The sequence below is a fragment of the Triturus cristatus genome, chromosome 2_1, assembly GCF_964204655.1.
Source record: "Triturus cristatus chromosome 2_1, aTriCri1.1, whole genome shotgun sequence".
Lineage (NCBI taxonomy): Eukaryota > Metazoa > Chordata > Amphibia > Caudata > Salamandridae > Triturus > Triturus cristatus.
The window spans coordinates 55,845,690-55,873,648 of NC_140581.1; the positions used below are offsets into that span (position 1 = coordinate 55,845,690).

General features: G+C 46.5%; 1 protein-coding gene across 2 annotated transcripts in view; it reads left to right on the top strand.

Moving 5' to 3' along the window:
- Positions 1-27,959, top strand: part of LOC146863719 (uncharacterized) — a 320,036-nt gene that overhangs the window by 63,550 nt on the left and 228,527 nt on the right. For both annotated transcript variants that reach the window (XM_085627867.1, XM_085627868.1), the window contains one exon: positions 24,626-24,955. In XM_085627867.1, coding sequence (XP_085483993.1) covers positions 24,626-24,955 — 330 coding nt within the window. The remainder of the gene's footprint in view (positions 1-24,625; positions 24,956-27,959) is intronic.

Below are 27,959 nucleotides of genomic sequence, written 5' to 3' on the forward strand. Positions count from 1 at the left end.
AATTGTGTAAAAATGTTTGGTTTTCTGACAAGTCTGTCAGTCCCTAAAAGCTGGTGATTTCAGCTCCACAAACGCTTTGTTGATACCATTTGCAGGGGAAAAAATGATGTTTTCATTTGCGGGACTTCTTTCCTATTTTTCTAAAAAAAAACAGTTGCTGTATTTTGGCTAATTTTTGGGTCCCCTCCAGTGAAATCCACAAACCCTGGGTACGTTTAGAATCCCCATGATGTTGTAAGAAAAGGACTCAAAGTTGGTGTGGATACCTTATGTGGTCGAAATGTTACAGGGAGGGAAAGGCCTTGGAGCGAAGGGGTTAAAGAAATGCCCAACAGACCTAAGACCCTCTCTGGTCCACTGTGTAAAAATCTCCACATCGATCCCTGGAGCGAACTCTGGGTTGTCCATTATTGGAGTTAGCGAGGATGGGAATGTTGTTAGAGCTCTTTTCTTCGCTGCTTTGTCCTATGCCGCTAAGAGGGTCCGTGTAACAGGCGAGAGATAGAGGATCTTCAGTTGGGCTGACTTGGGTAGGAAAGGGATCTCCCACAGCCATCGCCTCACCAACGCCCTATCCATCAAAAGTCAATGCTTTTCGGATTCAGGGCGCGACCACTTCACGAACCCCTTGATCTGGACTGCCCAGAAGTAGTCATGTAAATTTTGAATCTCAAAACCACCATTTGTTGGGACTCTTAACGGCCCATATGAAACATTCCACCTCTCGTTGTAAAGTGTGTATTGTGCCAAGAGGAGGTTCTAGCGGAAGAGTCTGAAACAAACATAGTATTTTTGGTAGTATGGTCATTTTTACAGCCGCTATTAGGCCTAGCCAGGACAGTGAGTGTGGTCGGCAACGGCGTTGGTCTGCTCAGATTTGGTAAAGTAAGGTGGTGTAATTTAAAACTGTTGTATGCTGTACAGATGCAGTGAGTTGGATCCCTAGATTTGGTATAGTTACAGGAGCCCATTGGATGGAATAGGTGCTTTGTGAGTCCGGTAATTTGGGGTGCTTTAGTGAGAGACTAAGAGCTTATGACTTATGGATATCAATCTTGAAGAACGCTACCGGGGAGAATTGCTCAAGCTCGGACAAGAAGGCTGAGAGGGATGTCCGGGGATCCTCCAATGTTGCTACTACACCGTCTGCATATAAGCTAAGTGTATGTCCCCCCCACCCCAAAGTGTACTCCAGCACCACACAGATTGTCACGAGTCCTTTGGGCTATTGGCTCCATATATAGGGAAAAAAGTAAGGGGGGAGAGGGGCAGCCCTGTCTTGTGCCACTCTGAATGGGAAAGGGGTTAGATGTGTATCCATTCACTCAGACCATGGCTATTGGTCTGGTGTAGCCACTGAAGACCCAAGCTATGAATTTATCAGTGAGCCCAAAGTACTGCAGGGTCACCTCTAGGTATGTCCAGCGCACTCTGTCAAATGCTTTTTCGGCGTCAATAGAGAGGAGCATGCGTTCGGCGTCAAATCACTGTGCTTCAGCTATTATATGGAGTAATATTTTGCTGTTAACCGCACATTGTCGATTGGAGACAAATCCTGCCTGGTCCGGATCTATCAGGTCGGAAAGAAGAGGGGACAGCTGTGATTCCAGGATCCCGGTGAACAATTTTAAAACAACATTGAGAAGGGAGTTGGGCCTATATGAGGCACATTGGCGCTTATCCTTTCCAGCCACCAAGGTATCTAACATGGTTGGGGGGAGGGAAGAGGAGACTCCAATGCGTTGTATACTCTAGTGAGGATTAGGCTAGTATGGAGCAGAAGGTTTTATAGAACAAGGCAGTGAAGCTGTCAGGGCCTGGGGACTTGAGCGGCTTCTGCTTAGAAATTGTTGATATTACCTCCTCTATTTTAATTGAGGACACAATAGTCTCTGCCTGAGGCTGCGTTATTGTGGAGGTGGACACTACTTGGAGATACCAGGTAGGGACCTATGGAGAAAGGTATTGCACTTCGTAAAGTCGTGCATAATATTGGCATAACGTTTCGGCAATATGCTGCTCAGTAACCCCCTCCTCTCCCGTAGGGGCAAGCACGGACCTAATTCCGGATGCCTGTCTTTGTATTCGCAATCTTTTGGCTAAAAACCTTCCCGAACTGCCTCCCCCCCCAGTGTAGATGTTATGGTGGAGTCTAAGCCCTGTCCATATCTAGGGTAAATTGCTGGGTGCGTGTAGCTTCTAGCTGTCTCCAAACCCTATGGGCACCAGTCCTTTGATGTATATGCTCTAATTCCTGCACTTGTTTTGTCAGGAGCTCTCATTTTCTTTGCATATTTTATTATCTGAGGTTGCAATTGCGATAAATTCCTCTCTAACCACTGATTGAGTGCATCCCAAAGGCTAGCTATGGAGGTCTCAGTGGTGTTGTTTAGCTCCAGCTATTCCCCCAGGGTATTTAAGATCTGATGGATCACCTTAGGCCATGTAACATGGTGTCTCAGAGGTGCCAGGTCTGTGGCGGGGTCAGGTGCTTGGCAAGGAGACAGACAAAGTTACCACTGAGTGATCTGAGAGTGTACAAGGTAGTATCTCTATATGCTGGATGTGAGGCCATAAACTTTACGTGCCCAAAAAGTAGTCAATCCCTCCGTACATCTTGTAAGAGTGGGAGTAGAATGTCTATTCTCGGGCACTAGGGTGCGTGTCTCGCCATATGTCAGTTAGGCCTGCCTTTTTTAACATCCTGTGTCCCTCATCCAAAAGTACCCTGGATTGTCCCTGTCTCGGGGCTGACCTATCTAAGGCATCGAAAGCTAGGTTCAAGTCCCCACCCTTCAAAAGTGCTCTGTCAGGGGATGCACTAATATCTTGCATCATCTTTTGTAGGTACCCCTCCTGTCCTTCGTTTGGCACATAGACCAAACCGATTGTAAGCGTATGTGAACCTATATGAAAAGAGTACGCTAACAGTCTGCCCGTGAGTTCCCCTTGTTTAGGTCCCAGCTTTCGAGGGAATTTATTAGAAATGAAGATGGCTACTTCTGCTGTTTTTGTGGATAGAGAGGAAAAGAGCTGCTGGGGAAATTTCTAGAGCAGAGCCTGTGTTTGTCCCCTGGTAAGAGATGACTTTTCTGATGGAGGCAGATATAAGCTTCCGAGTGTTCAAGATCAGAAAGGGTAGCGCAGCGCTTTATGGGGTGTTCAAGGTGAGGATTTTAAGAGTCTTTGGCATTGTGACGGTCATGGTATGAGGCTCATGCGGGCCAGGCAGAGTCCTCCCCCAGTGACTTCAGGACTGCTTGGCGCTCTTTGGCTATCGTCTCTGGATTGGGGCGCAGCTTAGTCGAAATGAAGCTTATCTTTTTCCAGATGCCTGTTTTCCTGCCCTCCGCCCCATCCAGCAGTCAATGATGGGTTTGCAGAGCGGTCTTCTTGGATGTTCAGCAGCTGGCAAGCTTCTTTCACTGAGGGAACTTGCTGAATTTTCTCATTAAGATGGAAGATTAGAAGGAAGGGATGTCCCCAGGAGTATGGTATTTTATTGTCTCAATGGTGCGACATGATCGGCCGGAATGCCCTTCTTTTCTGGAGTGTGGAGGAAGCTAAGTCCTTAAAAAGGAGAGGCTGATGCCTCTGGTATTGGATTGGGTGACCGTCCCTGGCTTTTTGGAGGATGCGCTCCATTAGTTGGAAATCATGAACACAGGTGAGGATATCAGCAGAGGGAGCTGGAGAAGGTCTTCTTGGGCCCACCCGGTGTGTGCAGTCACGTTTGATCTGCAGATCGTCGGGGACCTCCAGAATTGTTCTGAAGGTGCCTTCCATGAATAAGGCAATGTTTTGACACTGTGTTCCATGCGAAATACGCCAAATATGTATATTGTTATGCCTCAAGTGGTTTTCTAAATCCTCAGCATGTGCTGATCTTTGAGGCAGGTTACTTCTTCTTGGAGATGTTCGATCTCCTCGTCTCTGTTCGAGCTCTGTGTTTCCAGTGAATCAAACCTATCCCCCAGGACATCAACATATTTTCTCACCTCCCTGATATCCTGAGCAAGCTCAGTCTACATTTGTTGCAGGTCTTTCCACAGGGAGGCGAAGAGGGTTTCAATAAATTCACGTGTGAGTGGAGCCTCAGTGTCCCTCAAATCAATAGGCTCTAGCATTTCTGAAGAACTGGGGCTGGACATGTTGAGCAACAGGTCCTTGACCGAACTGGATTTTTTCCCCTTGTTGGATGTCATGTTAAGGCAGGTAGAGCCCATGCCGGCCGGGCCTCTGTATCTGACCCCCTAGATATCTCCCCCGCGGTGGCTCAAGGTGGGGGACATTCGTCCACAGGAGCTGGTCGATGATACAATTTATACCTCATCATAGGTCGAGCTTCCCGCCTAGGTGATCCCAATGCAGCCCAAGGAGCAAAGGCCCCTCAAAGTCTTGGTAGGGGTGTTATGGATCCAGCTGCGCAGGGGATACCCAGCAGGCAGAAGGAGTCCCCCGAGGCCACCCGGTACAGCTCCAGCGCTGCAGGCACACCGAAGGCCCCGCAGAGGGCATTCACACAGCAATAGTCCCGGCCTGTAGCTTGGTCCCCAACAGTAGGTCCTCACGCTCAAGAAGCCCCCCTACTCACTCTGTGTTCTATGCAGTAGGGCCTATGCATCCAAATTAGGCCTACATGGGCTTGTCAGCAGTCTCGAGCCCGAGGTTTTGGCGCAGTCGCAGGCCTCACCTCTGGTGTGATGCAGGTACAAATGACTGCCTCCCCGGCCATGCCCTGAGTTTTCCAGCTTTCAGTGGCGTCACCGATCACTCAGTTGCTCCCCCTTCAGCTCTATCATGTTCCAAGCGTGGAGCTAGGGCCCACAGTGACAGGCCACACCCTGAGGATGCAGGAATCACTGCTGTGTCCCTCCATGATGCAGTACCAGTCTTCTACTCCAATATGTTAATTGCCGCTCTCGGGGCTCGTCATTATCCTGGAATCTGCCAGGGAGCCCCCAGGCAGCCCTAAAGGCAGAGCTTGTTGCGAGTGCTCCACTCGGCCAGCCCCCGCTGATACCATGGCTGGCCCGTGGGCCCCTCGCCCCAGTGGGTTGTGGTCTGATCCTCTGTTGCCCTCACACGATCTGCTGCAGGCCAGCAGACTCTTTTCAGTGGGTGCAATGTCTCCACAGGTCCCTGCCCAGGACTCCGTAGTTCCAGGCAATCCGCTGTGGGCCGACCTGCCTCCATCTCATCAACATTAGAGGCTGCCCACTCTCACCCCGGCACTGAAGGGGCTCACCTTCTGGGCTCCGCCGGTCTTCCGCCCCACTGTTGCTACTCAGACCAGCCAGCCCTGGTCTGCCATTGGGCTGCCCCTCTCTTGATCGTCAGTGGCACATCCTAGGGTCAGCCTGTGCCCAGCTTTCTGATGTCAGGGGCTACCGAATGCCGTTTCAAGGCCAGCTGAGGTTTCCCCTGTCTTGCCCTAGCCCCCTGGTTGGCGAGAACGGCTCTCACAGACCAGCTACATAATGCTGGGGCAGGAGGCCTGAGTGGTAGGATAGAGCGACAAGCAGACACGTCCTACTCGGTCACCATCTTGGCCCCTCCCCCTTTTAACTGTTTTAAAGCTACAGTACAGTAAGGGCTAAACCATTTGAAATGGGGGTCCAATAGATTTGCCTGAAAGACCAACAAACTAGAATCATATTTAAAAATTTCCTGAAAGCTCTTCACAACATCCACAGAGTTAACTCCCTCAGACAAACAAGTGTTTATAGCCGCATATCTCTGGGAAATTTGGTTTACCAGAAATTTACTATGGCCAACTTTATCCCAACTGAGACAGATGCCCTTCTTTTCGGAACATTGTTAAGTGGAGGGACAATTATACTTTGGAGGTTTTGAAGGGCAGCAATGATAAAACCATAGTGATAGTATTATCGTTACTTAGGTTGTAGAGGAGAATGTGAGAATTCTTTATATATGGGACTTCATGGGTATGAGAGCTGCCTGAAGTCAATCGTTGAGCCTCTTCCTTTACCAGTAAATGTGGGCAGAAGGGGACCTCTCTCTTAAGAGAAATTAGTGTTAAAAGATAAGTCAAACTTCATTATGCTCTGATTCAGGAGGTCCCCATTTGGGGTGTGCAGAAAATGTGTTAAATTTTCCCTGATCAGTCAGAGACCACACACAACAGATCGCTACCAATAGGACAGGTAGAGATGTTAGTCACCCATCCAGAGGGTGCCCCCCTATTCATATATATCATAAAATAGTCTAATGCGAAGTCTCTTAACAAGTCAGTGGGGTGGTTGACAAAATAATTAAAACGAAATAAGTAATAGAATGTCAAGGTACACAAGTATTATCAATCACAAAATTTGAGCACAAGATGAACACCATAACCTTTCTGCTTTCAAGTTGCCATTTCTTATGGAAATCAGGACCCTTAACCCCCTTCCTGGATCAATCAGAAACTGATGGTAGGGCCAGTAATCAAATTATAACAAAATGAGTTAAAATCATTTATATGGTAGTCCTCAAAGGTCCAAGTCTGCAGGCAGCATACAACATCAAAGCTCTTGATTAGCTGCAACCAATCATTATTGTCCAATTTATTCCTTATGCCTGCAATATTTCAGGATTGAAAACAGAGACTATCCAATTTGGCAACTTCTTTCAGGGAAGGTGGTGTACATGGAGGTTCTTCCCCAAGAAGAACAGGGATAATGGTTGGAAATAAAGGTGATAATACCATTTGCTAACCCAGTCAATCAACCTTAGACAAACCCTCTAAAATGGCAAAGCAGTTGGTGTGGGCAAACAAAGGAGCAGACGTAGTACAACTGAATGCAGCATTAATGCTATTTCACCTTACTGCACTTTCCGTATGTCTCCCCTGGGGAGGCGTAGGCTTTTGATGCATTCCCAGGTTCACAACTTGTTGTAAATATAGGGAATGTGACAAACGACATGGGTGTTACTGGGGAATTCCCACCATAACTCCCATTGCATGCCACCCCATCGTAGTATGAGGCCTCACTCCATATCTACAAGGCCATGAAAAGACTGCAGGGTGGCTTCACGTAGCCTTGCACGTATCGGTAAGTCCTGTGTGGAACCAGAATATCAGTAAAAGTGATGTTCCGGCGGTGCATAGGGCTTGTAAATGAGCCCCTCAATTTCTAACATGCCGAATGAATATTTTCTTTCAGAAGAGCAAAGGTCAACTGTGAACTACCATTGAGTAAGGCATTACCTCCATTACAGTAGGTGAGCACTAAGACCTGAGCTGTTGGTCCGTGGTCTTCTGCTAGGATAAAATGTTTGACATTCTTCAGAAGGGCGAGTTAACACCAGTAAGTTTTGGTCTCTTTGTGAAGTGCTCTTTGAGAGAATGGTCAGAATGTAGAGTGAATCCATGGGATTTAGCCTAGACTGTCAGTTGGGATATGAAGTACTTTAGGTTTAAGTTGGAGAGGATTTTCTGAATCTGACATTCTTTAGCTCTGTTTGCAATGAGGAGGAATCCAGCCATCAGAAGGTTCGGCATCCTGTACTTAGTTGGTATAAGAAATTGGAGTATTATCTGAGGGAAGTGGTAAGATTCCACCTCAAATAATAATCACAGTACTTGTCAGTGTGAATGATAAATGTACCTAAGAAAACCTATGCTCAATCTTCTGGGAGATCTGGAACAGAGTAGTGAGGCTTAACTTAGAGGCAATGACCCTGATTTACAAGCTGCAATTTGTGGTATGTTTTGCAGTACTACAAAATATTCTACGAATTGCAATTCACAAACTATATTCAAAGTTGTATGCCTTAGCTCTGCCTTTATTTATATGTGCATAGTTCTCTGCTGTGATTGTGGAGTCTTTGCGCATGTAAGTGTACTTTTTATAAGTTATTAGAAATTGGGCTATTGGTTGACTGAGGGGTAGAGCCTCACTCAATCAACAACCACAAAAAGCCACTACACTAACCTGAGCTCAAACCTCTGGTAGCTTGCCACAAAGCAATCAGCCTTAACTTAGAGTTAAAATGTAAATCACTTATGCAGCAGAAAAAACAGCAATGAAGTGAAATCAATGAAGAAAACCAATTTTGAAAACTTAAGTACATTTTAATTCATAAAATAATTGCAGAACAAACAAAACCAAATCAGTAGAAACGAAGATGTAGATTTTTAAATCGTTAGAGAAATTAGTGCCTAAAGGCAAGTACAGCACAATGAGTTTTGTTTGTGCAGAAAGAGGTTGTGAAGATGCATCTTCCAATGGTAGGTCAAGAGGCACAGTTGTTGCAGTAGCACAAATATCCAAACATCGCTGAATCTGCGCATTGACAGTCATCACTGGTTGTCCTTTCTGTAGCAGGAAGTGAAGGTCTTGCATTGCCGGTTGTCGCAGACGGTCAATGTAACTTTGCATTGGTAGTCAGCAGTGTCTTGGTGTGAAGAGGTTGACTTCGGAGCCTAAACTTTAGGATCTTCACCTCTCCTTCTTGGAGGAGCTTCCACTGATGCCAGCCAATGATACAGGACCTCGGAAGCTCCTCTTGAGGATCAGTACTCACTCCAGTAGAGGCCAGCAGCAGGGATCAGGCAGGTCTAGTTGCAGCTCCAGTTCTAGCAGGCCTGCTAGGCAGTTGCAGGGAGGCCTCTAAAATTTGTTGTATACCTGTAACTCACACAGGATGTCAGGCAGTTGCCCCTTGGAGTCGCTCTGGGTAGGCTGAGATGAAGGAAAGCAGCTCTATTCTTCCTTCTCAGTTAGTGAGGCCGTTCTTCATGCACCAGATCAATTCCTCAGTAGCAGGGCCGTCCTACTTCTGAATCTTACACAGGTCCATGAGTGTTCTGATGAGTGGCTCTGGAGGTATAAAATATATATCAGTTACCAGCCTTTGTGTGGAGTGATTCCCGCTCCTGCCCACAATACTGATTCTGTAACGTTCTTCCCCTGAGCAGGTTCAAACTCTGTCTAAGATGACAAAAGCAAAAGCAGGCCTGGTGTCAGGTTTTTCTGTGTGTGCTGAGGCAAAGCCCTTTGAAGTGCAAGTATGGTTGGGTAGAGCTCCTTCCCGCTCATCCTGCATTGACTTGCCCATCCTATCCAAACCTAAGGCCCCTTTGTGTCACTGTCTGGAAGCAATACACAAACTTCACAGCAGAGTCATTCACAGTCATGTGACGCAGGACACTGGTAGAAAGCCACAGTTGTATAGGACACAAAAATGCCAATGTTCTAAAAGTAGTGTTCTTGTAATTGTAACTGAAAATCTGACTTTACCTTTAAAGAGGAATTTAAATTAAAATTCAAAATAGACTAAGAAGTATTTTTCTACACACTCTCAATCTAAACGTAGATGTGATAAGGTAACCCTATGTTAGTCAATGAGAGGAATATGCTTTGCAACAGTAAAAAACAACTTTACGAGTTTTTCACTGCCAGGATATGTAAAGCTTAATGATACTTGCCCTACTTTTTAAATACAATGGACCCTGTCCTACGAGCTGTTAGGACCTTCCCTAGAGATCACTTCTGATTATTGAAAAGGAAAGAGTAGGCCCGTCAAAAGTTTTGTTTTGCGTGGTCAAAATGGCAGTTTAAAACTGCATCCAGGGTGCAGTGGCAGGCATGAGAAAAGTTGTGGCTATTTTTAGTGGGTGGCAGAATGAGTGAGCTGCCCACTACAAGTTCTTAATTAAAATGCCCAGAGTACACGTAGTACCATTTACTAGGGGCTTAAAAAATACATTACATGTGCCAATCAGCATAGGACACCATATTTTAGGGAGCAAGAACAAGCACTTTGGTACAGGTTAGCAGGGTGCAGTTAGACAAAGTCCTAATGCCAATAAAATGGGTTCAGCAACAGAAGGCAAAAACCTGGGAGTGACCCTGCAAAAAGGGCCATGTCCAACAGAAGTAAATGTTGGAAGACTTTTAGTGAGTGGGTGGGAACTAGGCAGAATTACTACCAAAAAGGATAGCATAAGGAAGGATGCAGGGGGTTTAGGGATTGGCCAGGATGGACTTTGATGCATGTGCCAATAAGAGAGGTATGTCACCCACCCACACCAGAGTTATCCAATTGCAATTCTTTGTGTGTGGAGACATGTAATATACACTTATGTAGTAGGTTTACACTCTGAATTTGTAAAAACAGAAATGAGTAAACTTACTGCAACGTGTAAACCTATATATGGACTTCCACTCCACTAGTCAATCAGCAACAACCACTGAAGTAAATCCGCCAAAATTGCAACTTTCTCGGATAAAGGAACGGGCTTCTCCCACTTGGTGCATCTCCACATTAGAAGATCTACACTTCGGGCTACACCAATGTCAGCCCATGGTAACTGCGAATTTGAAGCTTCAACAGCGACAGTCTGTGATACCCAACTGATTTTGTGCTACAATGACAATCTTCTGCAAGTCCAGGCTGCGGTTTGTGCTACAGCGATTGCCATTCACAACATTCTCCCTGCTCTTCACTGCCTCCTCCACTGGGAACTTGACTCTTTGCATCAGACTTTGATAAGGTAACTTTTTCAGTAGTATTGACAAGGTTCCAGTATCCAGCTCGCTCTCCATAGTGGTTGACCTGAACTTGGGACTTTCCCCTTACCTAGCAATGACCAGATGATTGTTAGTAGCATTTGTGATTTAAGGCGCTATGCTTACGTAAACTGTCAAATTGAATATCTCTGCTTCTAACAATTGGATGTTATGTAGTTTTGGTCTCATTTTATTTTTTAACCCCTTCGCTGCCAGGCCTTTTCCCCCTCCTGTGCCACGCCCTTTTTTGGCTATTTGGGGTAGTGAGCGCTGAGGCCCCTGTAACTTTTTGACCACATAAGGTATCCACGCCAAATTTGCGTCCTTTTCTTCCAACATCATGGGGATTCTGAGGGTACTCAGGGTTTGTGGATTCCCCTGAAGGGGTCACAGAAATGAGCCAAAATACAGCAAAATTTAGTTTTTTGGGGGGAAAATGGGAAAAACGGGCTGCAAATGAAAGCATCTGGGTTTTTCCCTGCAAGTGTTATCAAAAAAGGGTTTGTGGGGCTGAAATCACCATTTTCCCAGCTTTTAGGGGATATCAGACTTTTGTCAGAAACCCAACATTTTTTACACAGTTTTGGCATTTTTCTGGGACATAGCCTATTTTTGCTATTTTTTGTGCTTTCGACCTCCTTCCAGTTAAGGGTACAAATGGGTACAAAAGCAATAATGGATCCTAGAAAGCTATACATTTTGAGAAGTAGACAAAATTCTGAATTCAGCAAGGGGTCATTTGTGTAGATCCATCAAGGTTTCTTTATAGAAACTAACAGTTAAATATGGGATAAATTGAAAATTTGTTGAAAAAAAGCGCCTTTTGTGTCAACTTTTTCACCTGTAACTTCTTCTAATTTTGACAGCTCTTTGAAAGCAATATACCATTACATACGCTGGACATTTCTGGTGTGGGGATATATAGGACTTGTAGGTTCACCAAGAACCCGACGAGCCCAGAGCCAAAAACTGAGCAGCAACTTGCAATGGTTTTTTATTATGTACCGGGTATATAGTAATTATTCTGTAAAAATGTGTACATGGAAAAATCGGTATGAAAGACACCTATGTATTACTGAAATGGGAACAAAATATAGAGTTTAGAAACAGTAGATATTTGCACATTTCCAAAATTGGGAATACTCATACTAGCATGAGAATTATCAGTCATTTTTTAGAATTACTTCTTTTTTACACAATGTCTTTCATTTGGGAGGCAGAAATGCATCGAAAGTCAATAGGTAATAACAGTTCCTTTACAAATCTGAATTACCCTAAGTATCCCGATAAAAATGGTACCTCACTTGTAGGGGTAGGCATAGTGCCCACGACAGGAAATGGCTCAAAACCCAACGTGAACACACCACATTTTCACAATGCAAAATTACCCTTTTTTAGCAAAGTGCCTAGCTGTAGTTTTTTAACCCTAGCTCTGCCGGCAGCTAGGGAAACCTAGCAAACCTATACATTTTTGAAAACTAGACACCAAGGGGAATCCAGGATGGGGTGACTTGACTGCCTCCCACCACGTTCTGTTACCCAGAATCCCTTGCAAACCTAAAAAATTGCCCAAAAAACACTTTTTCCCCATATTTCTCTGGTGGAAAGTTCTGGAATCTGCATGGATCCACAAATTTCCACCCACCCTGCGTTCCCCAAAGTATTCCGAGAAAATGGTACCTCACTTGTGTTGGTCGGCCTAGTACCCGTGACAGGAAACGGCGCAAAACGCAACGTGGAAACAACTCAATTTCGCTGTGAAAAATGACCCTTTTTTGGCAAAGTGCCTAGCTGTAGTTTTTGAACCATAGCTCTGCCGGCACCTAGGGAAACCTAGCAAACCTATACATTTTTGAAAACTAGACACCCAGGGGAATCCAGGATGGGGTGACTTGACTGCCTCCCACCAGGTTCTGCTACCCAGAATCCCTTGCAAACCTAAAAAATTGCCAAAAAAACCACATTTTCCCCACATTTCTGTGGTGGAAAGTTCTGGAATCTGCGTGGATCCACAAATTTCCATGCACCCCGCATTCCGCAAAGTCTTCCGATAAAAATGGTACCTCACTTGTGTGGGTCGGCCTAGTGCCCGCGACAGGAAACGGCGCAAAACGCATCGTGGACACACCTCAATTTCGCAGTGAAAAATGAACCTTTTTTGCCAAAGTGCCTAGCTGTAGTTTTTGAACCCTAGCTCTGCCGGCACCTAGGGAAACCTACCAAACCCACACATTTCTGAAAACTAGACACCCGGGGGATTCCATGGAGGTATGGCTTGCGTGGATCCCCCAACGTTTCCTTACCCAGAATGCCCTGCAAACCTCAAATTTAGCTGAAAAAATCACCTTTTTCACACATTTTTGTGTGGGAAAGATGTGGCATCACCGGGCTGACACAAATTTCCTACCACCCATCGTTCCTCCGGGTCTCCCGATAAAAACGGTGCCTCACTCGTGTGGGAGGCCCAAGTACCCACGACAGGCAAGGGCCCAAAACGTTTTGAGGTGACATGAAAATTGCCCACATCAAAACAACCTGGTTTTGCAAGGGGGGTCACCTGGGTTTTCGGCCCGGTGCTCGGTGGCCACCTAGGGGGACCTACCAAACCCACACATTTCTGAAAACTAGACACGCAGGGGATTCCAGAGAGGTATGGCTTGCGTGGATCCCCCAAAGTTTCCTTACCCAGAATGCCCTGCAAACCTCAAATTTAGCTGAAAAAATCCCCTTTTTCACACATTTTTGTGTGGAAAAGTTGTGGCATCAGCGGGCTGACACAAATTTCCTACCACCCAGCTTTCCCCCGGGTCTCCCGATAAAAACGGTGCCTCACTCGTGTGGGAGGCCCAAGTAACCGCGACAGGCAAGGGCCCACAACGTAGTGAGGCAACAAAAAAATTGCCTACCTCAAAACGACCTGGTTTTGCACGGGGGTCACCTGGGTTTTTGGCCCGGTGCTCGGCGGCCACCTAAGGGAACCTACCAAACCCACACATTTCTGAAAACTAGACACCCGGGGAATTCCAGGGAGGTATGGCTTGCGTGGATCTCCCAACGTTTCCTTACCCAGAATGCCCTGCAAACCTCAAATTTAGGCAAAAAATATACCTTTTTCACTCATTTTTGTGTGGGAAAGTTGTGGCATCAGCGGGCTGACACAAATTTCCTACCACCCAGCGTTCCCCCGGGTCTCCCGATAAAAACGGTGCCTAACTCGTGTGGGAGGCCCAAGTAACCGCGACAGGCAAGGGCCCACAACGTAGTGAGGCGACAAAAAAATTGCCTACCTCAAAAAGACCTGGTTTTGCACAGGGGTCACCTGGGTTTTTGACCAGGTGCTCAGCGGCCACCTAGGGGAACCTACCAAACCCACACATTTCTGAAAACTAGACACCTGGGGGATTCCAGGGAGGTATGGCTTGCGTGGATCCCCCAACGCTTCCCTACCCAGAATGCCCTGCAAACCTCAAATGTAGCTGAAAAAATCACGTTTTTCACACATTTTTGTGTGGGAAAGTTGTGGCATCACCGGGCTGACACAAATTTCCTACCACCCAGCGTTACCCCCGGGTCTCCCTATAAAAATGGTGCCTAACTCGTGTGGGAGGCCCAAGTACCCGCGACAGGCAAGGGCCCACAACGTAGTGAGGCGACATGAAAATTGCCTACCTCAAAACGACCTGGTTTTGCTAGGGGGTCACCTGGGTTTTTGGCCCGGTGCTCAGCGGCCACCTAGGGGAACCTACCAAACCCACACATTTCTGAAAACTAGACACCCGGGGGATTTCAGGGAGGTATGGCTTGCGTGGATCCCCCAAAGTTTCCTTACCCAGAATGCCCTGCAAACCTCAAATTTTGCTGAAAAAATCACCTTTTTCACACATTTTTGTGTGGGAAAGTTGTGGCATCACTGGGCTGACACAAATTTCCTACCACCCAGCGTTCCCCCGGGTCTCCCAATAAAAACGGTGCCTCACTCGTGTGGGAGGCCCAAGTACCCGCGACAGGCAAGGGCCCACAACGTAGTGAGGCGACATGAAAATTGCCTACCTCAAAACGACCTGGTTTTGCAAGGGGGTCACCTGGGTTTTTGGCCCGGTGCTCGGCGTCTACCTAGGGGAACCTACCAAACCCACACATTTCTGAAAACTAGACACCCGGGGGATTCCAGGGAGGTATGGCTTACATGGATCCCCCAACATTTCCTTACCCAGAATGCCCTGCAAGCCTCAAATTTAGCTGAAAAAATCCCCTTTTTGACATATTTTTGTGTGGCAAAGTTGTGGCATCACCGGGCTGACACAAATTTCCTACCACCCAGCGTTCCCACGGGTCTCCCAATAAAAAGGATGCCTCACTCGTGTGGGAGGCCCAAGTACCCGCGACAGGCAAGGGTCCAAAACGTAGTGCGCCTCACTACGTTTTGGGCCCTTGCCCGTGGCAGGTACTTGGCCCTCCCACACGAGTGAGGCACCGTTTTTATCGGGAGACCCGGGGGAACACTGGGTGGTAGGAAATTTGTGTCAGCCCGGTGATGCCACAACTTCCCCACACAAAAATGTGTGAAAAAGGTGATTTTTTCAGCTAAATTTGAGGTTTGCAGGGCATTCTGGGTAAGGAAACGTTGGGGGATCCACGCAAGCCATACCTCCCTGGAATCCCCCGGGTATCTAGTTTTCAGAAATGTGTGGGTTTGGTAGGTTCCCCTAGGTGGCCGCCGAGCACCGGGCCAAAAGCCCAGGAGACCCCCTTGCAAAACCAGGTCATTTTGAGGTAGGCAATTTTCATGTCGCCTCACTACGTTGTGGGCCCTTGCCTGTCGCGGGTACTTGGGCCTCCCACGCGAGTGAGGCACAGTTTTTATCGGGAGACCCGGGGGAACGCTCCCACCACGTTCTGTTACCCAGAATCCCTTGCAAACCTAAAAAATTGCCCAAAAAACACTTTTTCCCCATATTTCTCTGGTGGAAAGTTCTGGAATCTGCATGGATCCACAAATTTCCACCCACCCTGCGTTCCCCAAAGTATTCCGAGAAAATGGTACCTCACTTGTGTTGGTCGGCCTAGTACCCGTGACAGGAAACGGCGCAAAACGCAACGTGGAAACAACTCAATTTCGCTGTGAAAAATGACCCTTTTTTGGCAAAGTGCCTAGCTGTAGTTTTTGAACCATAGCTCTGCCGGCACCTAAGGAAACCTAGCAAACCTATACATTTTTGAAAACTAGACACCCAGGGGAATCCAGGATGGGGTGACTTGACTGCCTCCCACCAGGTTCTGCTACCCAGAATCCCTTGCAAACCTAAAAAATTGCCAAAAAAAACACATTTTCCCCACATTTCTGTGGTGGAAAGTTCTGGAATCTGCGTGGATCCACAAATTTCCATGCACCCCGCATTCCGCAAAGTCTTCCGATAAAAATGGTACCTCACTTGTGTGGGTCGGCCTAGTGCCCGCGACAGGAAACGGCGCAAAACGCATCGTGGACACACCTCAATTTCGCAGTGAAAAATGAACCTTTTTTGCCAAAGTGCCTAGCTGTAGTTTTTGAACCCTAGCTCTGCCGGCACCTAGGGAAACCTACCAAACCCACACATTTCTGAAAACTAGACACCCGGGGGATTCCATGGAGGTATGGCTTGCGTGGATCCCCCAACGTTTCCTTACCCAGAATGCCCTGCAAACCTCAAATTTAGCTGAAAAAATCACCTTTTTCACACATTTTTGTGTGGGAAAGATGTGGCATCACCGGGCTGACACAAATTTCCTACCACCCATCGTTCCTCCGGGTCTCCCGATAAAAACGGTGCCTCACTCGTGTGGGAGGCCCAAGTACCCACGACAGGCAAGGGCCCAAAACGTTTTGAGGTGACATGAAAATTGCCCACATCAAAACAACCTGGTTTTGCAAGGGGGGTCACCTGGGTTTTCGGCCCGGTGCTCGGTGGCCACCTAGGGGGACCTACCAAACCCACACATTTCTGAAAACTAGACATGCAGGGGATTCCAGAGAGGTATGGCTTGCGTGGATCCCCCAAAGTTTCCTTACCCAGAATGCCCTGCAAACCTCAAATTTAGCTGACAAAATCCCCTTTTTCACACATTTTTGTGTGGAAAAGTTGTGGCATCAGCGGGCTGGCACAAATTTCCTACCACCCAGCGTTCCCCCGGGTCTCCCGATAAAAACGGTGCCTCACTCGTGTGGGAGGCCCAAGTAACCGCGACAGGCAAGGGCCCACAACGTAGTGAGGCAACAAAAAAATTGCCTACCTCAAAACGACCTGGTTTTGCACGGGGGTCACCTGGGTTTTTGGCCCGGTGCTCGGCGGCCACCTAAGTGAACCTACCAAACCCACACATTTCTGAAAACTAGACACCCGGGGAAATCCAGGGAGGTATGGCTTGCGTGGATCTCCCAACGTTTCCTTACCCAGAATGCCCTGCAAACCTCAAATTTAGGCAAAAAATATACCTTTTTCACTCATTTTTGTGTGGGAAAGTTGTGGCATCAGCGGGCTGACACAAATTTCCTACCACCCAGCGTTCCCCCGGGTCTCCCGATAAAAACGGTGCCTAACTCGTGTGGGAGGCCCAAGTAACCGCGACAGGCAAGGGCCCACAACGTAGTGAGGCGACAAAAAAATTGCCTACCTCAAAAAGACCTGGTTTTGCACAGGGGTCACCTGGGTTTTTGACCAGGTGCTCAGCGGCCACCTAGGGGAACCTACCAAACCCACACATTTCTGAAAACTAGACACCTGGGGGATTCCAGGGAGGTATGGCTTGCGTGGATCCCCCAACGCTTCCCTACCCAGAATGCCCTGCAAACCTCAAATGTAGCTGAAAAAATCACGTTTTTCACACATTTTTGTGTGGGAAAGTTGTGGCATCACCGGGCTGACACAAATTTCCTACCACCCAGCGTTACCCCCGGGTCTCCCTATAAAAATGGTGCCTAACTCGTGTGGGAGGCCCAAGTACCCGCGACAGGCAAGGGCCCACAACGTAGTGAGGCGACATGAAAATTGCCTACCTCAAAACGACCTGGTTTTGCTAGGGGGTCACCTGGGTTTTTGGCCCGGTGCTCAGCGGCCACCTAGGGGAACCTACCAAACCCACACATCTCTGAAAACTAGACACCCGGGGGATTTCAGGGAGGTATGGCTTGCATGGATCCCCCAAAGTTTCCTTACCCAGAATGCCCTGCAAACCTCAAATTTTGCTGAAAAAATCACCTTTTTCACACATTTTTGTGTGGGAAAGTTGTGGCATCACTGGGCTGACACAAATTTCCTACCACCCAGCGTTCCCCCGGGTCTCCCAATAAAAACGGTGCCTCACTCGTGTGGGAGGCCCAAGTACCCGCGACAGGCAAGGGCCCACAACGTAGTGAGGCGACATGAAAATTGCCTACCTCAAAACGACCTGGTTTTGCAAGGGGGTCACCTGGGTTTTTGGCCCGGTGCTCGGCGTCTACCTAGGGGAACCTACCAAACCCACACATTTCTGAAAACTAGACACCCGGGGGATTCCAGGGAGGTATGGCTTACATGGATCCCCCAACATTTCCTTACCCAGAATGCCCTGCAAGCCTCAAATTTAGCTGTAAAAATCCCCTTTTTGACATATTTTTGTGTGGCAAAGTTGTGGCATCACCGGGCTGACACAAATTTCCTACCACCCAGCGTTCCCACGGGTCTCCCAATAAAAAGGATGCCTCACTCGTGTGGGAGGCCCAAGTACCCGCGACAGGCAAGGGTCCAAAACGTAGTGCGCCTCACTACGTTTTGGGCCCTTGCCCGTGGCAGGTACTTGGCCCTCCCACACGAGTGAGGCACCGTTTTTATCGGGAGACCCGGGGGAACACTGGGTGGTAGGAAATTTGTGTCAGCCCGGTGATGCCACAACTTTCCCACACAAAAATGTGTGAAAAAGGTGATTTTTTCAGCTAAATTTGAGGTTTGCAGGGCATTCTGGGTAAGGAAACGTTGGGGGATCCACGCAAGCCATACCTCCCTGGAATCCCCCGGGTATTTAGTTTTCAGAAATGTGTGGGTTTGGTAGGTTCCCCTAGGTGGCCGCCGAGCACCGGGCCAAAAGCCCAGGTGACCCCCTTGCAAAACCAGGTCATTTTGAGGTAGGCAATTTTCATGTCGCCTCACTACGTTGTGGGCCCTTGCCTGTCGCGGGTACTTGGGCCTCCCACACGAGTGAGGCACAGTTTTTATCGGGAGACCCGGGGGAACGCTGGGTGGTAGGAAATTTGTGTCAGCCCGCTGATGCCACAACTTTCCCACACAAAAATGTGTGAAAAACGTGATTTTTTCAGCTAAATTTGAGGTTTGCAGGGCATTCTGGGTAAGGAAACGTTGGGGGATCCACACAAGCCATACTTCACTGGAATCCCCCGGGTGTCTAGTTTTCAGAAATGTGTGGGTTTGGTAGGTTCCCCTAGGTGGCCACCGAGCACCGGGCCAAAAACCCAGGTGACCCCCTTGCAAAACCAGGTCGTTTTGAGGTAGGCAATTTTCATGTCGCCTCACTACGTTGTGGGCCCTTGCCTGTCGCGGGTACTTGGGCCTCCCAGACGAGTGAGGCACTGTTTTTATCGGGACACCCGGGGGAACGCTGGGTGGTAGGAACTTTGCATCAGCCCACTGATGCCACAACTTTTCCTCACAAAAATATGTGAAAAACGTGATTTTTTCAGCTAAATTTGAGGTTTGCAGGGCATTCTGGGTAGGGAAACGTTGGGGGATCCACGCAAGCCATACCTCCCTGGAATCCCCCGGGTGTCTAGTTTTCAGAAATGTGTGGGTTTGGTAGGTTCCCTAGGTGGCCGCCGAGCACCGGGCCGAAAACCCAGGTGACCCACCTTGCAAAACCAGGTCGTTTTGAGGTAGGCAATTTTCATGTCGCCTCAATACATTTTGGGCCCTTGCCTGTCGCAGGTACTTGGGCCTCCCACCCGAGTTTTTATTGGGAGTACTGGGGGAACGCTGGGTGGTAGGAAATTTGTGTCAGCCCGCTGATGCCACAACTTTCCCACACAAAAATGTGTGAAAAACGTGATTTTTACAGCTAAATTTGAGGTTTGCAGGGCATTCTGGGTAAGGAAATGTTGGGGGATCCACGCAAGCCATACCTCCCTGGAATCCCCCGGGTGTCTAGTTTTCAGAAATGTGTGGGTTTGGTAGGTTCCGCTAGGTGGCCGCCGAGCACCGGGCCAAAAACCCAGGTGACCCCCCTTGCAATATCAGGTTGTTTTGAGGTAGGCAATTTTCATGTCGCCTCAATACGTTTTGGGCCCTTGCCTATCGCGGGTACTTGGGCCTCCCACACGAGTGAGGCACCATTTTTATCGGGAGACCCGGGGAACGCTGGGTGGTAGGAAATTTGTGTCAGCCCGGTGATGCCACAACTTTCCCACACAAAAATGTGTGAAAAAGGTGATTTTTACAGCAAAATGTGAGGTTTGCAGGGAATTCTGGGTAAGGAAACGTTGGGGGATCCACGCAAGCCATACCTCCCTGGAATCCCCCGGGTGTCTAGTTTTCAGAAATGTGTGGGTTTGGTAGGTTCCCCTAGGTGGCCGCCGAGCACCAGGCCAAAAACCCAGGTGACCCCCTTGCAAAACCAGGTCGTTTTGAGGTAGGCAATTTTCATGTCGCCTCAATACATTTTGGGCCCTTGTCTGTCACGGGTAATTGGGCCTCCCACACGAGTGAGGCACCGTTTTTATTGGGAGACCCGGGGGAACGCTGGGTGGTAGGAAATTTGTGTCAGCCCGGTGATGCCACAACTTTCCCACACAAAAATGTGTGAAAAAGGTGATTTTTACAGCTAAATTTCAGGTTTGCAGGGCATTCTGGGTAAGGAAACGTTGGGGGATCCACGCAAGCCATACCTCCCTGGAATCCCCCGGGTGTCTAGTTTTCAGAAATGTGTGAGTTTGGTAGGTTCCCCTAGGTGGCCGCCGAGCACCAGGCCAAAAACCGAGGTGACCCCCCTTGCAAAACCAGGTCGTTTTGAGGTAGGCAATTTTCATGTTGCCTCAATACGTTTTGGGCCCTTGCCTGTCACGGGTAATTGGGCCTCCCACACGAGTGAGGCACCGTTTTTATCGGGAGACCCGGGGGAACGCTGGGTGGTAGGAAATTTGTGTCAGCCCGGTGATGCCACAACTTTCCCACACAAAAATGTGTGAAAAATGTGTGGGTTTGGTAGGTTTCGCTAGGTGGCCGCCAAGCCTGGGCCAAAAACTCATAGGACCCCCTTTGCAAAACCGGTTGCTTTGTGATAGGTAATTTTGATGTCTCCTCAATAGGTTTTGGGCCCTTGCCTGACGCAGGCACTAGGCCTACCCACGCAAGTGAGGTACCATTTTTCTTTGAAGACTTTGGGGAACGCAGGGTGGGTGGAATTTTGTGGACCCACGCAGATTCCAGAACTTTCCACCACAGAAATGTGAGGAAAATGTGTTATTTTGGACACATTTTTAGGTTAGCAATGGATTCTGGGTAACAGAACCTGGTGAGAGCCAGTGAAGTCATCCATCCAGGATTCCCCTCGGTGTCTAGTTTTAAAGAATGTACAGGTTTGCTAGGTTTGCCTACGTGCCAACTGCGCTAGTGCCCAAAATCCACAGGTATGCACATTGCTAAAAAAAATCCGGAGCCCAGTGGCCTTTCTGCCGCCCTGGGGGGGAATCGGGGAAGGGGGTTTCATCCTGATATGCCCCTAAAGGGGACAGAAAGACTGTGGCTATTTTTTGTGGGGGTGGGGGCACTGGTATGACCATTTTGAGCAGCCCCATGCATAAAAAAAGCCTGCGTACTCGCTGGCACCTAGTGGGCTTTCTGCCCCCCCAGGGGGCAGATCAGGGGCCCCTGCCACCATCTGCCCTCCCGGGGGGCAGAAAGACTGGAATTTCTCTGGGGGTGGGGTGGGGTATTGTCATGCCTATTTTGGGGATTCCCTACCCCATCACTAATAACACAAAAAAATCCATGGTTTCTAGTGGGCATTCTGTGCCACCAAGGGGGGGCCAGATTGGGGGCTACAGCTCCCATCTGCCTCCTGGGGGGCAGAAAGACTGTCATTTTTGTGGGGGGGAGGGTGGGGGCATTGGCGTGCCCGTTTCGGGCAGCCCCCACCCTAACAAAAACTGAAAACAAATCCCTGGTGTATAGTGGGCTTTCTGCCCCCCCGAAGGGGCAGATTAGGGGCCAATGCCCCATCTGCCCCCCGGGGGGGGGCAGAAAGACTGTGATAATTTGGGGGTGGAGTGGGGGCATGGGCCTGCCCGTTTTGGGCAGCCCCACCCCTATTTTGATTGTGAAAAAAATTCCCTGGTGTCTAGTGGGCTTTTTGCCCCCCCCCCCCGGGGGGGGCAAAAAGACTAAATGTGCCCAAAATAGTGGGTGGATCCCTGCTTGGGGATCACCCTCCTGTGGCGATCCCCAAGCAGGGTTCCACTGGGGAGATTCTCCCCTTTCCAACGATACCTCTCCCGTCTTTCTACGTGCTCAGGGGGCTGAGGTAGCCCCCTGAGCACGTACAAAGTGAAACGTGAAATGAGCCTCTTGGCTCATTTCAGTTTCACTTTCACTGTAATGACGTCGGCGCGACGTTGCGTGACGATCGTCATTACAGTGAAAGGGGGGGCCTCGGGAGCTAGGGAAGCTCTTCCCCAGCTCCCGAGGCTATTTTGGCAGAAAGGGAATCCCTCTGGTGCCCGCACCAGAGGGATTCCCTAGGGTATGCCTCATGACGAGCTGGACTCGTCATGGGCACAGCGCGACTGTGCTCCATGACGAGTCCAGCTCGTCATGGGCATACAAGGGGTTAAGATGCATATTATTATTCTTAATTGTTTTGGGTTTTTTCTCATGTTGTATTTTCACTTTACTACTGTTTGTGTTCTGCATAACGACTTAGCAAATTGCCTCTAATTAATGCTGAAATGCTTTTGTGCCAAGGTACTAGAGGATTAAGTACATGCTACTTTAGTTACTTTTGTGGATCACCATGACCAGGATTGTGGTAGTTGCTTGATCAGGGTTATCTCCCCCCTTTATCAATAACCCAATTTCTTACACTGCCAATAATAGTCAATGGTTGCATTCTACCTGACCTAAATTCAGATTTTGGCTGACCGCAATTGAGCATGGGTTGGATATACTAACCAGGTTAATCCTGGAAAGCGCTTTTTAACTTCGGATTAAGGGCCTGATTTTCATCTCGGCACTATGCATACTCATTCGCAATGGGGATGGAGTGTACATAGCACCAAGATAAAGTTCCACCAGCCTGATTTAGATGTGGGTGGATTATAGATTTAATCACGTTGGCAACTAGTCTATGGAGGCAGAAATCTAATTCCGCTGATCTGATTTAAGTTGGCTGAAATAGAGATCAGTTTTCACTGCCCGTCACTGCCAAAAAAACATGTGGTAAGGCTCAATGAAAACTGCTAAATGTGCCTCCTGCTCAATGAAAGTACTCCCATGGCAGGTGAAGCATTCTATTTTTTATTTTCAAAATGTAAATCCTGCTTTGGTATTTTCTTTTAAGTAAATAATAGAAACCAGTTTGGTGCAAATGTTTGTCATGTTGACAGAGCCGTGCACCAAACATCAAAACATCAAAAAGAATTCAGAGGAACCATTGTAACAGCAGTTCCTGCCATCGTTTTAAGAAATTACCACCAGCTTCATGGCCATTTCTCAATTTGGCTGGGGCACTACTGTTATGATATAAAGTAATATACTCTATCTCTCAGATTGAGAAACAAGCAGCCTCTCAACATCTAAATTAGGCCCTATGTACTTTAAGTCCCAATCAACCACGAAAGTTGAAAGCCCCTCAGAACCTCTGGGAAGGCCCTTAAGGACTCACAGGGTGTCATTGCAGAGGCCCACATCAGTTTTCAGTCCAGTCCATTTGATACTCCTTAGCTGGGTAGGTGCAGGAAATCCCTCTTATAGAGTGTTGTATCCCTGGAACTTGAAGAGGTGGTCAGCCTCCTGACCCTTTCAGTCCATTTTTGTTTTGTTCTGGGTACATAAGGGAGCAGTTCCTGTCCTTCATTGCACCTCTGAGGTCACAGACATCAGGTTGAGTCCCCTTCTTTTTATTCTTGAGTCCAGAACGTGTTCTGACTTGGGTGTACGGAGGTATCACATTTATGCTCCTCCATATACCCTAATTGTTAGGCTAAAAGTTCCTGGGGCCCACCCTATCCAACTTGGGCATTTTCAAGGTGGTCAAAGTCTTTGACCACACGAAACCTGAGCTTTGAGGGATGGCGATGTGTGTCAGGAGTATACTAGGGTACTCCTAGTCTCTTTCTACATCTAACACTACCATCCAGATTGGTGCAGCCACTGTATCCACGATATACTCAGTAGCTCAGCCTTGTTGGTGTCTTAGAAATAGTAAAAAGGAATGTTTGGGCTTTACCATTGGTTTAAAAGTCAAAGACAAGTTAGCAATTTAAAAACTGCTTTTCCAGTTCTTAATGGCAAACTGGGAGGCATGTTTTGTTTTGTCACACTCTTGGGGGAACTAAAAGTGCTGCAGTTCATGAGATACACTTACCTTACAGGCCCTAAGTACCCCTGGTATCATATACTAGGACATACACATCCGTACAAGTAAGTTAACTTATGTAAAATGTCAGTAAACCAATTAGATATAAACCTTTGTAAGGGTCAGACCACTGTCATTGAGGGCTCATTAGCAGGGCTCACTGCACGTTTTGGGATGATCATGCGAAAAGAGGCATTTTATTTCATGGATTCTGTATTTTTAATATACTTACTTACCAGTTGCTAGAGTTGCATGCAGAAAAGTGCAGCATCTACATATCTGGGATGTGTTCAACTCCGTAGTGGGTTTGATGCATACAAATATGACGTGTGCCTGTGTATAGTTAGAAAGAGCCGCAGAGGAGTTATTCTTTACATATGTGTTATTTTTTAAAGGTTCTGGTGTACTGGTTATCGTGAAAGTTAGATGTTGTGATATTAAACAATGTTGTGAATATTATTTTAAGATGAGAAACACAAATCAGAGACACATAACAGCAAACTTTCAATGCCCAGTCTTTCAGATGTACAAGAACCACCAGAGACAAATCAGCAACCTTATAAAAATAATGGAGATAATGAATTCGACAATGAAAAATGAGCAGCAAAGTTGTCAGGAGGCTCACCTAGCAAGTAACCTATCAGCCACACAGATGATAATCAACTGCACTAGCTTGCTGCATATCAGTTGGGAAACACAGGAGCAATCAAAACGAGAATTGCAAAATGCTACAGAAAAAGGTATACAAATGGGAGCAAAGCTGAACAAAATGGAAACACGACTGCAAGAAGTGGAAAGCTCACTAAATAAAGCAAGACAACTTCTAGATGACTATGAGGATACAGGTATTTTTTTCTCCAGTTTTAAATTTTACTTCATAATATTACGGTTAATTATGACGAAGACAGGGACATTCTGCTTTTAAGAGAACTCATTTTATTCAATTTTCAAAAGGACTTCTTAATCTTATGCCTCTTGATACATGTGTACATTACCTACCTTTTATTGAACAATTAAGTATTGATTAATTTTTTATTTCACAGCCATAGCATTTTGAACAAAAACCTTCCAATAAAGAAACATGGCACATAGCACAGTGATAGATAAAATGGTAGATGTTCAACCAAAGTGATCAGGTGTGGTGTGGGTGATTACTCAGTGTGGATGGAAACTACAACTTTGACTTGTGACTTGTGAATCATAAAGGTGAAAAATATATATATATATATATTTAAAGCAATACATATTCTGAGTTTACTTATTTACAGTGGTGATTGGTGAGTGGGACAGTAGTCCTATGTGGCCTCCAAGTTACAAAAGTTTCAGTAAAAGTTAAATGCCTAAATCGAATGGCTTGTAAAAATATTGTGTAATAAGTAATCCAGCATAAATAAATTCAGTATAAATATTCTTCCAGGTAAAAGAACAGTCTGGTACCTGTAACTGGCTTACTAATGCTTTAGTTAGACAAAAAGATTGTTGTTTACAAATTCTTAGGGGGAAATGTTTTGGTATGGTATTAGAGAGGTAGCATGGGACAATACCAACAGCCAGAGGCAATCAGCATGAGGCTGTTATGATGATATGGGAGTGTGCCTTGGTAGATGTTCAATGGTTCTAGTCAAGTTTAGAACCTCACAGAACAGTGCTGGGGATATGTGAGAGTAGTCCAGTCTGTGAAACACTAATGGGTTAATGAGTGTTTAGCTGTAATGAATGGGCTGTGTTGGGATATCTCACATATGATTAGTATTTGGCATGAGCTGCTCTGGTTGTAGTGAGAAACAAGGATCCCATGTTCAATAGTGGGCAGAAAGGAGGTCAAAAAGCTCTAGTGAAGGATGCAAAAGTATAGGTCACTGGGGGATGTGGACTGGGTCATTTAAAGAGAGATATGCAGATGGAAAGGAAAATACAGGATTTCGGATTAAGGGACCGTAAGACTATTTGGTAACACATGACCATGAGAAAATTGCATGTGGTCAGATGAGTGAAAAATTAGGAAATGAGAAAAAGATTTGTGTATCATCTCTTTTGAGGTGGTGAGGGATGTCAAATCAGGAAATTATGTCACAAAATAAGGAAGAGGAGAAAGCCAAGGGCAGATCCCTCAGCAATGGCTTTTGGGAGTGAAGACAAATAAAAGATAACTTGGAAAAGCAAGAGACCAAAAAAGCATGGTCAGTGTGACTGGAAGTAAGCCATGTATGTGCTAGGCCTTTAACGCTCTGAGTTGGAAGAGGGGACTAGAGTAGGTTTATTAATACAGTCGAGAGTAGTGAATATGTCTGTTACGTCTGGTAGTGTGAGGTAGCAGAACAACTTCTCCTGAGTGATGGTCTTCAACATGACAAGGGAAAATGAGGTTACTTAAAGACAGGTAGGATGCAAGATGGTTGAATACAAGCTACACTAATGTTTTAGAAAAGATGGGCTACTGAGACACTAAGCAGTAGTTTGGAGAAGAGGAAAGGTTAGCTGTGCTTTTTAAAAGGTATATTACCAATGTAGATCTGAAGGATATTGACTACGTGACAAGCACAAGGCAGTTCAATATATAAAACCATTTGTTCACATAATGGATTGGCAAATTTGACATGTGTACTGAGTTTGGTGAGAGATGTGTTAAAACATTTCTGAGGAAGGGTGGCCTACAAAACTGTAATATTTTGGACTTGAAGGGATAATAATGAAGGAAATGTTTTTCTTATATAGGTCATTAGGTCATTGATTTTTTATTATAGCAGCCACAATCATGAATGGAACTATACTTTGATTGACGCCTGGCTTAGGAAAGCACAGGGCAAGGGGAAGATACATCACCAATTAGTTAGAAACATAACCTTGATATACAGGAATGGCAACACATCTGTCACTTCTTTTCTTGCAGCTTGCCAAAAACCACAAGTGGAATCTCGTTCCTGTTATAGTCTAATTTGTGTGCAATAAGCACCAAATGCAGAGGAAGTGGTATGATTTGCAGTTAGGCATATACATCTTTTCCGAGAGGGCACCCAACTCTTTTTAGGTCGAGCATTCAAGACCTCTTGTATATACTTTATTATATACTTTAGTATATATACTTTAGTATATACTTACATGTGTATGCACTTTGTGGGTTCTGGAGATCAGCCTTTGGACTTGTCTGCTTCCGCTTAGGGACTTTTTTTCTGTTCAACTGCCTCTATTTAACCCTTTTGATAGAAAATGACCAGTAGAGGTCAATAAAATACCAGAATTGCTTTCTGCTGATGGTCTTTCTTTTTATAAATTTTCTGGCAACTGCCTCTATTTAACTTTCTTGATAAAAAACGACCAGCAGAGGTTAGTAGAATACCAGAATCACTTTAGCATTCTCTAGATTCTATAGAAATTGTCTTCCATGAGCATTCGTAGACAATAATATTTTTTTCAAGTCTTGTATTTTCAGTGATATGACCACGAAGGCCCTGCATTTATATTAAAAACAGAGCTTTGGACTATAGCATTTCCCCCTGAAAGGCAATATTTATTTCCATGGATTCCCATAGCTGGCGTATAACGCAGTTTAATGCTTACTTTCCCTCCATGTTAAAGAACAGTAGATGTTTCAGCACCCAGGCTAATGGGGTGTACAGCTAAATACAAATAAGGTCCCAAAGGCGAGACCGATTGCATTGCAAATGCTTGTTGTTTCTATCACCAGGGAAATTATCAAATACCAGACCAGTGACATTGATCCTCTTCGTTATGCTGGTTTGCACAACCAAGAACGTTGTGTTCGAATATTCTATAGAAAATCAAGGGGACTTTGGCAAAAAATTTATCCAAAATGTATCTTTTAAAAAAATAATTAATCGTTTACTAAGC